Raw genomic sequence first — 18,019 nt, 5'->3', positions numbered from 1 at the left:
AAAACAAAAGCTTTTCTTTTTAGGTCACCCTGCCTTGATAGGATATGGCTGGATCAGTGAAAATAAAAACAACTTTTGTTTCTTATTTTTCAGGTCATCCTGTCTTGGTGGGAGATGGCCAGTGTGTTAAAAAAAAAAAAAAAGGTGTCTAGATTTTGTTGTTCATGAAACCCTTGAATGGTTTTCTAGAAAAGCTCCAAAAATGACGTTTGCTTCTGTGAGGGCATTTACGAAAGGAGTTTTTTTTCCTTTGTTTTTAACAGATGAATGTTAACAAAAAGAAAGTTTTCACTAAAAAACAAACTTAGAAGAGAAACTTATGATAATCTTTTGGTTTATCTTGGACAACTGTTAAATCACAATGAGGCAAGAAAATTAGAAAAGGCCAGGATGTATATATGGGAGGGGACGGGATATTGTGACTTTTTATTCTTTCAAGAAAGTTATTGAATATGGGTTATATTGAAATAGTAAGTTTTGCAAGTCTGCTATTAAATGTCCCAGCACTGCAGTCTTAGATTCCCACCACACCAAAAGCAAGCAAAGTTGCAGATCTGGAGACCACGAAGAACTTTTATAGAGTATCAATTCAGCCACTTAATTACTGGGAACAGCTAAACTTCCCCACAGAATAAAGGCAAGAAAGATCTACCATGATTTTCATGTGGAATATCCTGGAGGGACTAGTTCAAAATCGACATACTACTGAAATAGTTCCCTTAGGAGAGCAAAATGTACTGTAGAAAAACAGAACTACAATAAACAGACTTTCCACAGCCAATTATTGAAAAGTATTTTCACAAAACCACAATCTTTCGATTGTACTCTCAGATAAACTAAACTTAATCCCTTTTGATTCTTTCTCATCCAAACTCTTCTAACCCTTTTAACTTTGTATCTCTCAGCACTTATTTTCAAAACAAAAGCAATCAGTCTTCTCTTTACATCCACAATACATTCACTAAAAGCCAAATGACCAAATTTCAACACTTTTTTTTTTAATCTTGTTTTGTTATTAGTTGCAGGAATAAGGGTAACCAGCCCTTGTCTTAGGCAATTTCATCACCTACAACTTGCATGACTATGGAGGAAGATTTTTTAACCTGCTTTCCCCAAGGAACTGGAAAAAAATGTTAGTTTTGAGAAACAGATTTAAAAAAGAGGTACAGTAAGAGAGTAAACGCATTAGGTACAGTAAGAGAGTAAATGCATTAAGTGTATAATGCATGTAAGGTTGAGTTATTGAGTCCAGCCATACATGATCATCAGACATAGAAAAAAGCAGCAATTCTGTCAGAACAAAATATTCAACAAGCTTCCTTTCTCTCATACATAATAGTACAGCAGTACTTCCCTGGACTGTTGCTGTCAATCAATCCCCTACCAAGATGAATATTCTCACTGATAATTCAACACAAGTTATGCAGGGTCTGTAGATTAAGATCATGCAAATTTCTAAAGATGCATGAAATACACTGGTAAAAAAGCAACATTTTAAAAAATACCTTTGTGTTAAATTTTAATATCTTAAAAAATATTAGTACCGTACCTTATAAAGTTTCGCCAATATACAATTTAGCTAGTTCAAGGTGTTTCTATGTGCTGCCCATTTCATGAGATAATAGCTAGCTCCAGTAATCTACTGATGCAAAGTACAGGTACTACTGTATATATCTTAGTCCTGTTTCTCCCTGATGCTTCAAATTTTCTGCTGCACTACTTTTATTGTTACTACTAGCTTTAAAAAATGCAGTGTGTATATATGAAGTTTTAAACTCGCATTACTAGCAGTGCTATAATCAAATAGTATAGAGCAGTTGGTATAACAAATTTCTAGCAAATACTACAATTGTTCATATTACTCTTGCAGAGACGATATTTTCTACTTAAAATTACCAACTTGATTTTACTTCTGAAAGGTACCTCCATTTATTTTAATAAATAAATGAGAAGAAAATGCATATCTCTGGATTTATGATTTAAGAAGTTTGCCAGCTTTCTCATTAGCTTCAGTAACATGAGTCACGTTGGAGGTGCCCTATAATGAGAGAAAAAAGCAAAGGTTACGTAAAATTTTACATACTATCAATGAAATCAAGATTAGGGTTACCAAAAGCTGAGAATTTTCCATTATAATGAATGTTAATGCATTCTTACTTTCACATTATTGACGTGGACAAGTACCTATGCAAAGTTCTACTCTTTGTTTACTCTTGAGATTTCTTAAGTTTCACAGTTTCATGTATCCCATGGCCTTTCACTTTTAACTCTACTTCAGATTTAGGCATTAATGTGTCTTCTACATTCACATCATTCTCATGTTTATGTAGAATAAACTTACACAAAAATGAAAGCTAAGACACAAGACAGAGATTCCATTTACAAATCTCCTGATCTTTTTCTGTTACAACGGTAGACTAGTACAAATTTCCAAATATCAGTATTTATCTTTTTTTCTATTTAAATCGTACAAAAAAATGACCAGTATATCTGGCTAATAAAGAGAATTAAGAGACAAATGTTCTCTTGGTGGTACTGTACTGCAGTCTACACTCAGTGCATATTGCTTATGTATAACAACTTGCTTCAATATTTTCTATTATGGAAAGATTGTTAATGTATTTCACCTTATAAATAACTTGGTTGACTTGCTCTTCAGGTCCGTGGAGGGCCCATGTATTGGCTATCCTTCCTACAGTATTTCCCAATATGACAGAAAAAATTAATCTACACTCGTAGCTTTTTTGCTGCATGATATTTTCTTTTGGAAAAGCTGAAAATCATGAAAGACTATTATATATACTAAATTTTTTTATATAAAATAATATGGAATAAGCTGTGGATTACATACCTTGGCATTGATTCTGGTAATTTGTCTATTCTGGTTTTCTATTTCAGAGCCCATATCGATAGCCATGTTACGTAGGTTGCCAATCATGGTGTTGACCTGGCCCATGTTGTCCTCCATCTCATCTTCACGAGCATCATTACTAATGCTGTGTAAATGTTGTCCAATTAGAAAATATATAATGATTCATAACACACTGCTAAGTATTTCAAATGACATGAATTGCATTATAGGTTACTCAAATTCAGCAGTGTTATTTAGATCACAGGAAAATATGCAATGTGGGAAAAAACAGTGAATGAAAATAAACAAGAGCAATGAAATAGGAAAGAATCATGCAATACTACTTTCAGTCAAGTTTGTGAAATAATCATGCAAAGAAAAGAAGTAACACTAGCCTGCTATAGTTTTGAGAGTTAGATAAATTCTTACAATTGTTAAATATAAATTACCGTCCGATGTATCCACCAGATGCACCTAATCCATTACGGTCGTCCATTACTCGCTGAGGTTGTGAGCTCACTACACCATCCTCCTTGCCTTTCCAGGTTGATTCATCTTCTTTAAACTGTGATGATCTGCAGAAAGTGCTCTCATCTAATAGGCTAATATTTACTATAAGTATCAACTATGAACTATGTAATGGTGCCAATAGCTCTTACACGCACTAAAACCTTAACAATCCATGCCTCGCCTAATTTCAAGCCTTAAATATCTACATTAAGTTAATAAAAAAGTTTTCGTTCATGAAAAGAAAAAAAAAAAATGGTTTGAAATTGGCATGTAAAGGTCGAGTCAGATGGGGTGCAGGACTCTGAGTCGCAAGCAATGATAGATATCACATTCCATAATGATCCACACCCGTGTAGAGGGTGTCCCATAACACTTTATACAATTTGAAAATGCTGTAGATTGTGAAAAAATGCTAATATCTGAGTGAAACAAAAAGCAGCAGATAGCCAAAACTTTGAAATTTGAATTGATATATAATAATATGATAGCAGGGCAAAAGCAATACATTAAATAATGGGTTTCCATATCTACTGTCTTTTGCAACATGAAAAGGCTGTAGATAATTAACCAAGGCAAAGATTTGAGTGAAAAAGAGTGAAACAAAAAGCAGTCGATAGGGCCATATTCAGCAGATGCACACACCCTTATCAATATAATCAAAACACAAATGCTACCAACTGGCACTATCAACATGTATCGTGGTATTCATTTTGTCAGTTTGCACTTGGTGAATAATGTGGTAGAGTTAACACAAGCACACTCATATCTTCAGCAAGTGCACTTATAGTGTAGGTTAACTACCAAAATATTAATGAAGCATTTTAAGTTGGAAGCAGACATGTTGCGACTACATTGATCATCTAGAATGTGCTTTCCGAATACAGTCCACAGTCGCAACCTCGGACTTTTAACGTAGCATCATAGCCATTGACAAGGAGAGTAATTGGTATACCCACAAACCAAGCAAGGTCCAAGCAATACATGGAACTTTGTGAGTCATGGATATGAACCTGGAGCTCCTGTCAAAACTGGTGATAAAAGTGATAAAGCACAATTGTCAGTATGGGGGTGTCAGCAAAATTTTTATTTTTTTGGGCCATCATTAACCATTAGGAAGTTCATGGGAGAACACTCCACAAGAGTTAAAAGTTTAAGCGGCAGTGTCCCTTAATTTAATCCTTTGACTCTGCTTCTTGGAGGAGAACGAACAAATGGTCACAGGCAACTCTGAATGCTAATGTGCCATGCTCAGTGATTTCCTGACTCCTGAACTACAGCAGAAGGAACTGCAACAGGATGTCTGGTTTCAACAAGATTGTGTGAGACATTTCCAGAAATGTTAATCTCACGTTTGATGATGGCCATTACCTTGCACAGTTACCGTTCTCACAGTCCCTGATTCTTAACTTGGAGCACAATCAAGGAAAGAACTTACGTTCTGGAATAAAAATCAGAGAATGTGTCAACTTTTTAATGATCTGTGTGATGCTCATATTCTGCATGTCAGCTGACTGCTAAAATTATCTGTCCAAAATTTCCTGATATTCTTCATGAACACAGTAATTTGTACTATTTTCTAATAATCTATTTATTTCTATCAATGTTCATTTTAAACTATAACTTTATATAAAGAATTATGTGCATACACTGTACTGTGTTTCAAATATGAAGAACATAAAATATAATATAGAATACCCTTGGAATAAGTAAGATGGATGCAATTATGTTCAAAATGCACAAGAAGACTCACTTGTTGCATGGCAAGACACAAAGACCGCAGCACTTTTCCATTCCAGTCAGATTTTTCTCGGCTTCCTTCATGTCGGCATTAATCTGATCCATACCTTCCTCAATGCGGTCCAGTTGTTCTGAGGATTATTAAAACAGTTCAAGCAATGTGCACTTATTTGTCTTAATAATAGTATATTCTAATTGTAAAACAAGGTTTGCTAGGGATTCAATGAGAAATTCACGAAATAAATGTGCACACAGTAAACATCTTTTCCAGAAACTCCATTCCTGCTGAACAATGAACTTCATGTAACTAATAAAGAGAATATGCTTAATACATATTATTTTTGTCTATAAAGGAATAATATTAATAAAACTACTTCTAATGAAATAAATACTATGAAATATATTAATTAATTTGGCTTAGTCAAAAGTGATCCCGTATTTCAGATTTATTATAGAAAAATGAGTGAATCAAGTAAACAAAATAAATACAATTATCACTTTCATTGTTAAAATCTATAACTTATTAGCAGATGCACAAGTAATGCAACAAAATTACTCAAAGCTTTAGCATAATAATAAAAACTTATTCTTAAGGCATGAAAATTAAGCTACAAGCACCTATAAAAATACATACTCACTTCCTTGGTCATCTAGATCAACCAATGTTTTAACACCCATTTCTTGACTCTAAAATAAAAGCAAAGGAAAAAAAAACATGCATAATGAGAGAGCAGCAAGCATGCATTTAGCAAATTAAAACCTAATTACAAGGAAACACACAGGAAAACTAAGTAATAATGATTACACCAAAACCTAATAGTGCTACTGTACCACTAAATGCAAACACAACCCTCAAGACGCACACTTCAAGTATTTTCACCTGCTGCTCTACCACCAATGAGCCATTCAACTTAAATTATTATTCATCTCTCCTCCAACAATGAGTGTGTACTACAAATGCCACATTAACAATTGCAGAAAGTGTGTAAACAAATAACAGAAAACTATATAACATGCAACAAACATTAGTACTAATTATTCTTCTTCAAACTTGTTAACTTAATAACACCTCAAGAAATTTCCATTTAAAATATAGATTACATAATGCTTACATCTAAATACATGATTGTTTTACCTCTCACCAAGGCAGGGTGACGCAAAGAAGAAAACACATTCACCACCAGTCAATCACTATTTTGCCAGAAGTGTACTCACTACTCACATTTAGATTACCCTCAGACTGTAGCACTTCCATTTATGAGTCTGCTTTAACTCACAATTATCTTATTGTTAAAAATTATTTAAGTAGTAGACCACCTAAATGGATATATTAAGTGGAGTATTTTACCCTAGTGTGGTTTAGCAGATAATTCTAAGGTGTCCTAAGAAGGCTTGAAACTCTCTGCTACTTCTCTGTGTAGATGCTTTCATGACTTACCAGGTAAGTGTCTCGAAGTGGTCCAGTACTTTTAAAAATATTCAGTGTTTGAGTTGAGGGTAAAAGAGGGCAGTCTGTCTATATTCATCTATAGAATATATGCTCTCACAACATAAAAACAGTATACATTACATTCTTTTATCAAAATAGCACCAAGAGTAGGATGAAGATTAATGGAATAAAATACCAACATGATGGACAAAGACACAAATGAATGAATGAATGAATGAATGAATGTATGTATATATATGTATGTATACATATGTATGTATATATATGTATGTATATATATATATTTTTTTTTTTTCAACAAGTCGGCCGTCATATAAGTATGTATATATATTTATTATTATTTATTATCACACTGGCCGATTCCCACCAAGGCAGGGTGGCCCGAAAAAGAAAAACTTTCACCATCATTCACTCCATCACTGTCTTGCCAGAAGGGTGCTTTACACTACAGTTTTTAAACTGCAACATTAACACCCCTCCTTCAGAGTGCAGGCACTGCTATATATGTATGTATATATATGTATATATATGTATGTATATATATGTATATATATGTATGTATATATATGTATATATATGTATGTATATATATATATATAGTAGATAAGCAAAACAACCACTCTGAAAGAATAGAGAAATTCCAAGCGCTTTCGTGACTACTCACATTATCAAGGAACTATGAAAGTAAAGCATCCAAGGAAGCTATATAAGGGGTCTGGCCAGCACCTCACTATCAGATCCCACAACGGGTAAACACCTGACGCGCGCCGACCCAACTTGGATAGGTCCTTTGCACAACTCACCCCACAAACTATTCTACCCAAGAAAATTTAAAAATTATTTGTCCAGTGTATTATTAAATTCTTCCCAAATTCTATTAATTATAAATGGATCTAATTTATATAAACCAAAGGAAATATTCATATTATTGTCAAAACTGCTTTTTATGAAACAAGATTCAATTATATTCCTGTCGACCATGGACTTGCTTGATACTACTTTCTCAACTTTTTGAAAATCAGTTGGATGGTTAAAATCTCTTACATGAATAAATAGAGCATTGGAATCTTGTCCAGTTCTAATGCTATATTTATGTTGTTTTAATCTTAATTCGAGATTTTTACCAGTTTGACCGTAATAAACTTTATCGCAAATTTTACAAGGAATCTTATAGACACATCCATCAGCATTTTGGGGGGAATTCTTTATCAAAAGTTTTTTTTACTGTATCAAGATTTTTGAATACGACTTTAATATTAAAAGTCTTAAGAAGAGAAGGCATATCAACCAAGTTTTCATGGTAAGGGAGAACCAAACATATTTTTAGTTGAATAAGGCTGGTTGTCCCTTTTTGGATTGTAAAAAGTATTTCTAGCAACTTTAAAAGATTTATCAATTACATTTCTTGGGAATTTTAAATCATTACCTATTTCATAAATTTTGGATATTTCCTCATCTATGAACTCAGGACTACAAATTCGTAAAGCTCTCAAAAACATTGATGAGAAAACAGACAGTTTGACTCTATCTTGATGCGAGGAATAATAGTGGACAAAGGAACAGTTATTTGTAGGTTTTCTGTAAATTTTAAATTTGAATTCATTATTACCCTTAATAATTAAAACATCTAGAAAAGGCAATGAGTTATTTTCTTCAAACTCAACAGTAAAGTTTATAGAATGGGCTAAGCTATTTAATTTTCCTAGGAAATGGTGTATATCTACATTTTTGGGCATAGTTCCTTGATAATGTGAGTAGTCACGAAAGCGCTTGGAATTTCTCTATTCTTTCAGAGTGGTTGTTTTGCATATTCTGAAATCACCTGTTTACTGTGATCTTATTGCACGCACACACACACATTATATATATATATATATATATACATACACACACATATATATATATATATATATATATATATAGGTAGTAGGTTGGTAGACAGCAACCACCCAGGGAGGTACTACCGTCCTGCCAAGTGAGTGTAAAATGAAAGCCTGTAATTGTTTTACATGATGGTAGGATTGCTGGTGTCTTTTGTCTGTCTCATAAATATGCAAGATTACAGGTACGTCTTGCTACTTCTACTTACACTTAGGTCACACTACACATACGTGTACACGTTTATTTATACACACTCATCTGAGTTTTCTTTGATTTTATCTTAATAGTTCTTGGTCTTATTACTTTTCCTTTTATATCCGTGGGGAAGTGGAATAAGAATCTTTCCTCCGTAAGCCATGCGTGTTGTAAAAGTCAACTGAAATGCCGGGAACAATGGGCTAGTAACCCCTTTTCCTGTAAAGATTACTAAAAAGAATAAGAAGAAGAAAATTGTCAAAGTGGGAAGTCTGAATGTGCGTGGATGTTGTGCAAATGATAAGAAAGAGATGATTGTGGATGTTATGAATGAGAAGAAACTGGATGTCCTGGCTTTAAGTGAAACAAAGCTGAAGGGGGTGGGAGAGTTTCAATGGAGAGGAATAAATGGGATTAGGTCAGGGGTTTCAAACAGAGTTAGAGCTAAAGAAGGAGTAGCAATAATGTTGAAGGATAAGCTATGGCAGGAAAAGAGGGACTACAAATGCATAAATTCAAGGATTATGTGGAGTAAAATAAAGATTGGATGTGAAAAGTGGGTTATAGTTAGCGTGTATGCACCTGGAGAAGAGAGAAGCGTAGAGGAGAGAGAGAGATTCTGGGAAATGTTGAGTGAATGCGTGGGGAGTTTTGAATCAAGTGTGAGAGTAATGGTGGTTGGGGATTTCAATGCTAAAGTGGGTAAAAATGTTATGGAGGGAGTAGTAGGTAAATTTGGGGTGCCAGGGGTAAATGTAAATGGGGAGCCTTTAATTGAGCTATGTGTAGAAAGAAATTTGGTAATAAGTAATACATATATTATGAAAAAGAGGATAAATAAATATACAAGGTATGATGTAGCACGTAATGAAAGTAGTTTGTTAGATTATGTATTGGTGGATAAAAGGTTGATGGGTAGGCTCCAGGATGTACATCTTTATAGAGGGGCAACTAATATATCAGATCATTATTTAGTTGTAGCTACAGTTAGAGTAAGAGGTAGATGGGAAAAGAGGAAGGTGGCAACAACAAGTAAGAGGGAGGTGAAAGTGTATAAACTAAGGGAGGAGGAAGTTCGGGCGAGATATAAGCGACTATTGGCAGAAAGGTGGGCTAGTGCAAAGATGAGTAGTGGGGGGGTTGAAGAGGGTTGGAATAGTTTTAAAAATGCAGTATTAGAATGTGGGGCAGAAGTTTGTGGTTATAGGAGGGTGGGGGCAGGAGGAAAGAGGAGTGATTGGTGGAATGATGAAGTAAAGGGTGTGATAAAAGAGAAAAAGGTACCTTACGAGAGGTTTTTACAAAGCAGAAGTGTTATAAGAAGAGCAGAGTATATGGAGAGTAAAAGAAAGGTGAAGAGAGTGGTGAGAGAGTGCAAAAGGAGAGCAGATGAAAGAGTGGGAGAGGCACTGTCAAGAAATTTTAATGAAAATAAGAAAAAATTTTGGAGTGAGTTAAACAAGTTAAGAAAGCCTAGGGAAAGTATGGTTTTGTCCGTTAAAAACAGAGTAGGGGAGTTAGTAGATGGGGAGAGGGAGGTATTAGGTAGATGGCGAGAATATTTTGAGGAACTTTTAAATGTTGAGGAAGAAAGGGAGGTGGTAATTTCATGCACTGGCCAGGGAGGTATACCATCTTTTAGGAGTGAAGAAGAGCAGAATGTAAGTGTGGTGGAGGTACGTGAGGCATTACGTAGAATGAAAGGGGGTAAAGCAGCTGGAACTGATGGGATCATGACAGAAATGTTAAAAGCAGGGGGGAATATAGTGTTGGAGTGGTTGGTACTTTTGTTTAATAAATGTATGAAAGAGGGGAAGGTACCTAGGGATTGGCGGAGAGCATGTATAGTCCCTTTATATAAAGGGAAAGGGGACAAAAGAGATTGTAAAAATTATAGAGGAATAAGTTTACTGAGTACACCAGGAAAAGTATACGGTAGGGTTATAATTGAAAGAATTAGAGGTAAGACAGAATGTAGAATTGCGGATGAGCAAGGAGGCTTCAGAGTGGGTAGGGGATGTGTAGATCAAGTGTTTACATTGAAGCTTATATGTGAACAGTATTTAGATAAAGGTAGGGAAGTTTTTATTGCATTTATGGATTTAGAAAAGGCATATGATAGAGTGGATAGAGGAGCAATGTGGCAGATGTTGCAAGTTTATGGAATAGGTGGTAAGTTACTAAATGCTGTAAAGAGCTTTAATGAGGATAGTGAGGCTCAGGTTAGGGTGTGTAGAAGAGAGGGAGAATACTTCCCAGTAAAAGTAGGTCTTAGACAGGGATGTGTAATGTCACCATGGTTGTTTAATATATTTATAGATGGGGTTGTAAAATGTAAATGCTAGGGTGTTCGGGAGAGGGGTAGGATTAAATTATGGGGAATCAAATTCAAAATGGGAATTGACACAGTTACTTTTTGCTGATGATACTGTGCTTATGGGAGATTCTAAAGAAAAATTGCAAAGGTTAGTGGATGAGTTTGAGAATGTGTGTAAAGGTAGAAAGTTGAAAGTGAACATAGAAAAGAGTAAGGTGATGAGGGTATCAAATGATTTAGATAAAGAAAAATTGGATATCAAATTGGGGAGGAGGAGTATGGAAGAAGTGAATGTTTTCAGATACTTGGGAGTTGACGTGTCGGCGGATGGATTTATGAAGGATGAGGTTAATCATAGAATTGATGAGGAAAAAAAGGCGAGTGGTGCGTTGAGGTATATGTGGAGTCAAAAAACGTTATCTATGGAGGCAAAGAAGGGAATGTATGAAAGTATAGTAGTACCAACACTCTTATATGGATGTGAAGCTTGGGTGGTAAATGCAGCAGCGAGGAGACGGTTGGAGGCAGTGGAGATGTCCTGTCTAAGGGCAATGTGTGGTGTAAATATTATGCAGAAAATTCGGAGTGTGGAAATTAGGAGAAGGTGTGGAGTTAATAAAAGCATTAGTCAGAGGGCAGAAGAGGGGTTGTTGAGGTGGTTTGGTCATTTAGAGAGAATGGATCAAAGTAGAATGACATGGAAAGCATATAAATCTATAGGGGAAGGAAAGAGGGGTAGGGGTCGTCCTCGAAAGGGTTGGAAAGAGGGGGTAAAGGAGGTTTTGTGGGCGAGGGGCTTGGACTTCCAGCAAGCGTGCATGAGCGTGTTAGATAGGAGTGAATGGAGACGAATGATACTTGGGACCTGACGATCTGTTGGAGTGTGAGCAGGGTAATATTTAGTGAAGGGATTCAGGGAAACCGGTTATTTTCATATAGTCGGACTTGAGTCCTGGAAATGGGAAGTACAATGCCTGCACTTTAAAGGAGTGGTTTGGGATATTGGCAGTTTGGAGGGGTATGTTGTGTATCTTTATACGTATATGCTTCTAAACTGATGTATTATGGGCACCTCTGCAAAAGCAGTGATAATGTGTGAGTGTGGTGAAAGTGTTGAATGATGATGAAAGTATTTTCTTTTTGGGGATTTTCTTTCTTTTTTGGGTCACCCTGCCTCGGTGGGAGACGACCGACTTGTTGAGAAAAAAAGAAAAAAAATTAAGCGTGCGTGAGCGTGTTAGATAGGAGTGAATGGAGACGAATGGTACTTGGGACCTGACGATCTGTTGGAGTTTGAGCAGGGTAATATTTAGTGAAGGGATTCAGGGAAACCGGTTATTTTCATATAGTCGGACTTGAGTCCTGGAAATGGGAAGTACAATGCCTGCACTTTAAAGGAGGGGTTTGGGATATTGGCAGTTTGGAGGGATATGTTGTGTGTCTTTATATGTGTATACTTCTGGACTGTTGTATTCTGAGCACCTCTGCAAAAACAGTGATAATGTGCGAGTGTGGTGAAAGTGTTGAATGATGATGAAAGTATTTTCTTTTTGGGGATTTTCTTTCTTTTTTTTTTTGGGTCACCCTGCCTCGGTGGGAAACGGCCGACTTGTTGGAAAAAAAAAAAAAAAAAAAAAAAAAAAAATGTGTGTATATATATATATATATATATATATATATATATATAATATATATATATATATATATATGTATATATTATTATTATTTTTTTTTTTTTTCAACAAGTCGGCCGTCTCCCACCGAGGCAGGGTGACCCAAAAAGAAAGAAAATCCCCAAAAAGAAAATACTTTCATCATCATTCAACACTTTCACCTCACTCACACATAATCACTGTTTTTGCAGAGGTGCTCAGAACACAACAGTTTAGAAGCATATACGTATAAAGATACACAACATATCCCTCCAAACTGCTAGTATCCCAAAACCCCTCCTTTAGAGTGCAGGCATTGTACTTCCCATTTCCAGGACTCAAGTCCGGCTATATAAAAATAACTGGTTTCCCTGAATCCCTTCACTAAATATTACCCTGCTCACACTCCAACAGATCGTCAGGTCCCAAATACCATTCGTCTCCATTCAATCCTATCGAACACGCTCATGCACGCCTGCTGGAAGTCCAAGCCCCTCGCCCACAAAACCTCCCTTACCCCTTCCTTCCAACCTTTTCGAGGACGACCCTTACCCCGCCTTTCTTCTCCTACAGATTTAAATGCTCTCCACGTCATTCTACTTTGATCCATTCTCTCTAAATGACCAAACCACCTCAACAACCCCTCTTCAGCTCTCTGACTAATACTTTTATTAACTCCACACCTTCTCCTAATTTCCACACTCCGAATTTTCTGCATAATATTTACACCACACATTGCCCTTGGACAGGACATCTCCACCGCCTCCAACCGTCTCCTCGCTGCTGCATTCACAACCCAAGCTTCACACCCATATAAGAGTGTTGGTACTACTATACTTTCATACATTCCCTTCTTTGCCTCCATAGATAACGTTTTTTGACTCCACATTATCTATGGAGGCAAAGAAGGGAATGTATGAAAGTATAGTAGTACCAACACTCTTATATGGGTGTGAAGCTTGGGTTGTGAATGCAGCAGCATTGGTCATCTCCCACTTAGGCAGAGTGACCTTAAAAAGAAAAACACTTTCACCATCATTCACACATAATCACTGTCTTTGCAGAGGCGCTCAGATATGACAGTTTAGATGTCAATCCAAACAGCCAATATCCCAAACCCCTCCTTTAACCCTTAAATGGCCCAAACGTATATATACGTTTTTTCAACATTTGAAAGTATGTAAAAAAATGTAGATCTTCTTTCTTGTTTTACATTTAAAAATGTGTAAAGAAACTTTTATCTACATTTGTTTTTTTGTTATTTTTGAAAAGATGTAAAAAAAAACGTAGATCTACTTTTGGAGCACTACGGATTTGAACGGCGATCTGTTTGGACCGTTTAAGGGTTAAACTCCAGGCACTGTACTTCCCACCTCCAGGACTCAAGTCTGGTTAACTGGTTTCCCTGCATCCCTTCACAAAATATTACCTTGCTCACACTCCACTTGCTCATCAGGTCCCAAAAACCTTTCATCCCCATTCACTCCTATCTACAGGGAGCATAGTGACATGAAGTGTCAGGTGAAAAAAGTTGAAGACAAATGCAGTGTAATGTGATCCTTCAACATTCCTCACTTGACCCTTCATGTCACTATGCTCCCTATATATATATATGCACGTAATCTCTGCCCATGACAATCTATTTGTGATTTAATAGATCCCACTGTGGGAGTGATACACTGCCAAATAAAGTATAAACCTTTTCCACCAAAAGCAATTTATTTTTTTCTCTGCTTGTACACTATACAAGTCCAGGACTTATGTAGGGTAACAAAAGAACTTGTATCTTGGTTAATATTTTCATTACTCAAATCAATCAGTATTAAAGCATGAAAATACTAGAGAACATGAAGTTACTGAACACTTGCAAGTATTACTGCTAGTAAGTAAAGTCAGTGTTGTGGTGTTAGTCAAGCTAGGAAAAATCTCAGTAGTTTAGTTTCTATAACAAACAGATAAGAGGTTTCAAGGCACTGTATTACTTAACAATGAAGTATCAGTAATAAAATTTGAAGTACACATGATTTGCATTTACAAGAAAAGTTCACCAATGCAGGATCAGTTATATAATGGCCAGTTATCAACAAAATTCCAATGTGTGTAGTTATTACTTAAAGGAGATCATAATTATAACTCATTCCAATAGTGTCATTAATCATATTATTGTAAACTGTATGAATATTATCAAAAATGTGTCTTATATATTACACGTCTAAGTAATACAACACAATTTATAAGTTTTTAATTATAGTTACTATGCATGTCCAAGAGAAAAAAAAAATGGTAACGAAGAAACACACATTTGTAAGAAATACTTTTGTAATGCAAAATTATAATTTAATAAAATTTTGATGAATTAAGTTTTAGTCTGTTAAAATATGAAGCCATTACTACTTTTCCAAAATATTAAATGCCAGTTAATTTTCTTCCTATTGCTTGCTACTGTGTTTATACCTATTAAACTTTTACCTTAACCCTATCTCTGTCTCCCACATATACAGGTCGCCCATCACTTATCTGGTTCCATTAGCAATCCGGCACCAATTTCGGTCAGTATAATTTCAAATTTCATCATTATACTGACTCAGATCAATATACTGACTCAAATTTCGTTATACTGATTCAGATATTGTGCAGATGGTTGTAAATCCACAGCAGCACGCCAGTGGAGGAGAAAGCAGTGATGAAAATGAGGAAGATGTAGCAGAAAGAGTTTCTATTGATAGATTAATTAAGTGTATTCTAACCTAATCACTCTAATTCGGCGAACTCACTAATCCGGCACACTACTGGTCCCAATGATGCCGGATTAGTGATGGCTGCCCTGTATACTGTATATCTATGTTACTGACCCTAGTATCGCACTCATGGAGAATTATATATTAAACACAGCTCTTCCCAAATACATTGCAACAGTACATTTTGACCTAGACCTGAGAGAATGGGTCTCTGCGATTAGTGTACACAGTAAAGAAATATCCTGCCCCAGAGGGTGAATGACAGGAAAAGTTAAAGTAGTGAATTTGAGTTTTTTTTTTAATGGTGGTTTTATGCTTTTATTGGCTGTTTCTTGATATCAGCTGATAGACTAAAAGACATACTAGTGACAGATGATTTTGGTCAGTTTCAGGGCCTAAAGAACTTAGAATAGGGCTCAAAGTAGTGGAAATATTTGATTTTTGATGATTTTCCACAGGAAGGATAGGTCTTCTATTCTGTTCTGTTTTATGGGATTTTAATAGGCCTGCTTCAATTGCTGGGACACCCTAAACCATGACCAATCATTCTTGGCTATATTTTAAGGGTAAACTTTGATTTTTTTTGTCTGGTGACAGATTCAAAATGGTGGGCAAGTGTTATATACGAGATGACTAGGAACGTAAGTAATGAACAGAGGAGAGGTTGCTTTAGTGGCTGAAATACATACAGTGCTTATTTTGGATTCTGTTTGTAAACTGGTATTTGTTGAATTTTGTATAAAACTGTCCAAGTTACTGACTTTTGTACACTTCATAGGGTAGCTGACTAGCCAGGTTTTTTCGTGTTCCATCAATAGAATGAAAGGTTTGCTAGTGAAATACCTGGGATTTTGGTCAAACTGAGCAATTGATTTGGCTTAAAATATGACTCAAAGTGAATGAAATTGCCAATGAGTAAATTGTTCCCAGACTGCCAACTATGTACCTGTGTAATTCCATAAGTTTTCCATCCAAGTTTGCATTTGTGGTGTTATTACCTTCAGAAAAAGATTCTATACCATTTCAGAAGTTTTTTGTTGTTGAAAAATCATGACACTGTCAGCACTTAATTTCAAGGAATGCGACAGGGAAAGGGTCAAGTAATGCAACTATTTTTTTTTTGTTTTAGTCTTGATAAGTTTCCTCCATACAATATAGCTACAGTACTTAACATTATAAACCTAAGTTACTGTAATAAGAGTTGGACTTGTTGGCTGAAAGAACAACAAAAAAGGTATGAATAAGTCCCATAGCATTTCATAGTCTATTAAACACTGTTAAACAATATTAACTGTAAGGCAAGCCAATTCAGTGCACTTCACACCTTGTAGAGACAGACCATTCATTAATACAACAATAACAATGGTTTAAGCACTGTTTTGTCTTACTTTTTAAAGGCACTCAGATAGTAATGACCAAAGCAGCTGGCAAAAACAAAAATATTGGCAAGATAAAGAAACTATAAAGTGAGCTACAAAATGTGTGTATACTGAGTCCTTTTGGAAAGTTACACCTTCAATCAATGACCTTTTTAAAGCTTGTATACCCAATAAGCTTGCTAAAGCTTGTAGGCACCATAAGAGAACTTCAAAATATTTAGTATATACGTACTTTATATAATTTAAATACTGTAATACTGGGCCACTTTTTTAGAGTTATATTTTATGCACAATTTTCTACTTTTGCTTTGTCAAAAACCTTTTCAAACACATCAAGACAGGAATCATTTAGAATTTTTCTAATTATGATAACAAACCATTATGTCAAGACTTGTTTTTCTAAACCATTTTCATCACACGTTTTATAATAATTTCTTGATACAAAATTTGGTCTTGTAGAGTAATTTCAACCATCTTCTTGATGGTTTAACACAGCCCAAAGTAGATCAGTATCAGTAAATAAATCACCAGTTTTATCTAGTTCTCAGCAACTTTAAACATAAATTAACTAAATATTTCCTAACATGATGCCATCTGTAATGATGTTTAGCAAAATAAAATTCTCATCTATAGAGAATGTTCTTGAGCAACTACCAGCCTGCATCTCAGAGGAAATATCTTCCTCATTATCTGGACAAGTATTAATATGGAATAATATAAAATATTAAAGCTAGTAAAGACAGCTCTGGCTATATTAGAATGTTGAGTAGGAAAGGTATGTGACCATCTGTAAGGCACTAGTATGCAATAGGCTCTGCAGAATATACAAACTTAAAAAAACTAAAAATCCCTTACCCCCTTGCTCTCCTAACATATATAACGTTTTGGCACCAGCATCTTGGCTCTACAGAATAAGAAAAATAAAGAATTAACACACTTCTCTGATTGAGACTCCTTGTTGAAAAGGTTCATTAAAAAAAAAAATCTTTAACCACCTAAAGCTATGCAAGTTCATATTTTCATACAAACTGTACATGCAACATGGCAACCAAACAGAACACTAAAAGTATAAAACAGGATGAGGAAATCATCCCAAGGAAACACACACTCTCATCACCAAGTATCAATGCCTCTCAAACCTGCACATGCTTGTGTAAATATTATCAACATTACTACTAAAAGCAAATATTGATTCTTAATTTTTGTTGTCCCCTTTTGTGCACACAAACAAACATCTCATACTTTGCTAATTCTTTGATGCATTACCTTCTTTCATCACCACAACCTTCCAGTAAACAGTATAACCATC

At 35.4% G+C, this 18,019-nt stretch overlaps 1 protein-coding gene across 7 annotated transcripts in view; it reads right to left on the bottom strand.

The window, feature by feature from the left end:
* Positions 1-18,019, bottom strand: part of LOC128686660 (synaptosomal-associated protein 25) — a 216,131-nt gene that overhangs the window by 22,522 nt on the left and 175,590 nt on the right. For 3 of the 7 annotated variants that reach the window (XM_053773715.2, XM_053773700.2, XM_053773731.2), the window contains 4 exons: positions 17,566-17,614; positions 5,112-5,229; positions 3,301-3,426; positions 2,852-2,996 (listed from right to left, as the gene is read on the bottom strand). In XM_053773715.2, coding sequence (XP_053629690.1) covers positions 2,852-2,996; positions 3,301-3,426; positions 5,112-5,229; positions 17,566-17,614 — 438 coding nt within the window. Of the gene's footprint in view, positions 1-1,923; positions 2,039-2,851; positions 2,997-3,300; positions 3,427-5,111; positions 5,230-17,565; positions 17,615-18,019 lie in introns of all 7 variants that reach the window. The other 4 variants (XM_053773723.2, XM_053773691.2, XM_053773708.2 and 1 more) reach the window with 3 other exon arrangements.

The sequence above is a fragment of the Cherax quadricarinatus genome, chromosome 1 (genome assembly GCF_038502225.1).
Source record: "Cherax quadricarinatus isolate ZL_2023a chromosome 1, ASM3850222v1, whole genome shotgun sequence".
NCBI classification, from domain to species: Eukaryota; Metazoa; Arthropoda; class Malacostraca; order Decapoda; family Parastacidae; genus Cherax; species Cherax quadricarinatus.
The sequence above is the reverse complement of the archived record's forward strand: the minus strand, read 5'-3'. Positions and strand labels throughout refer to the sequence as shown.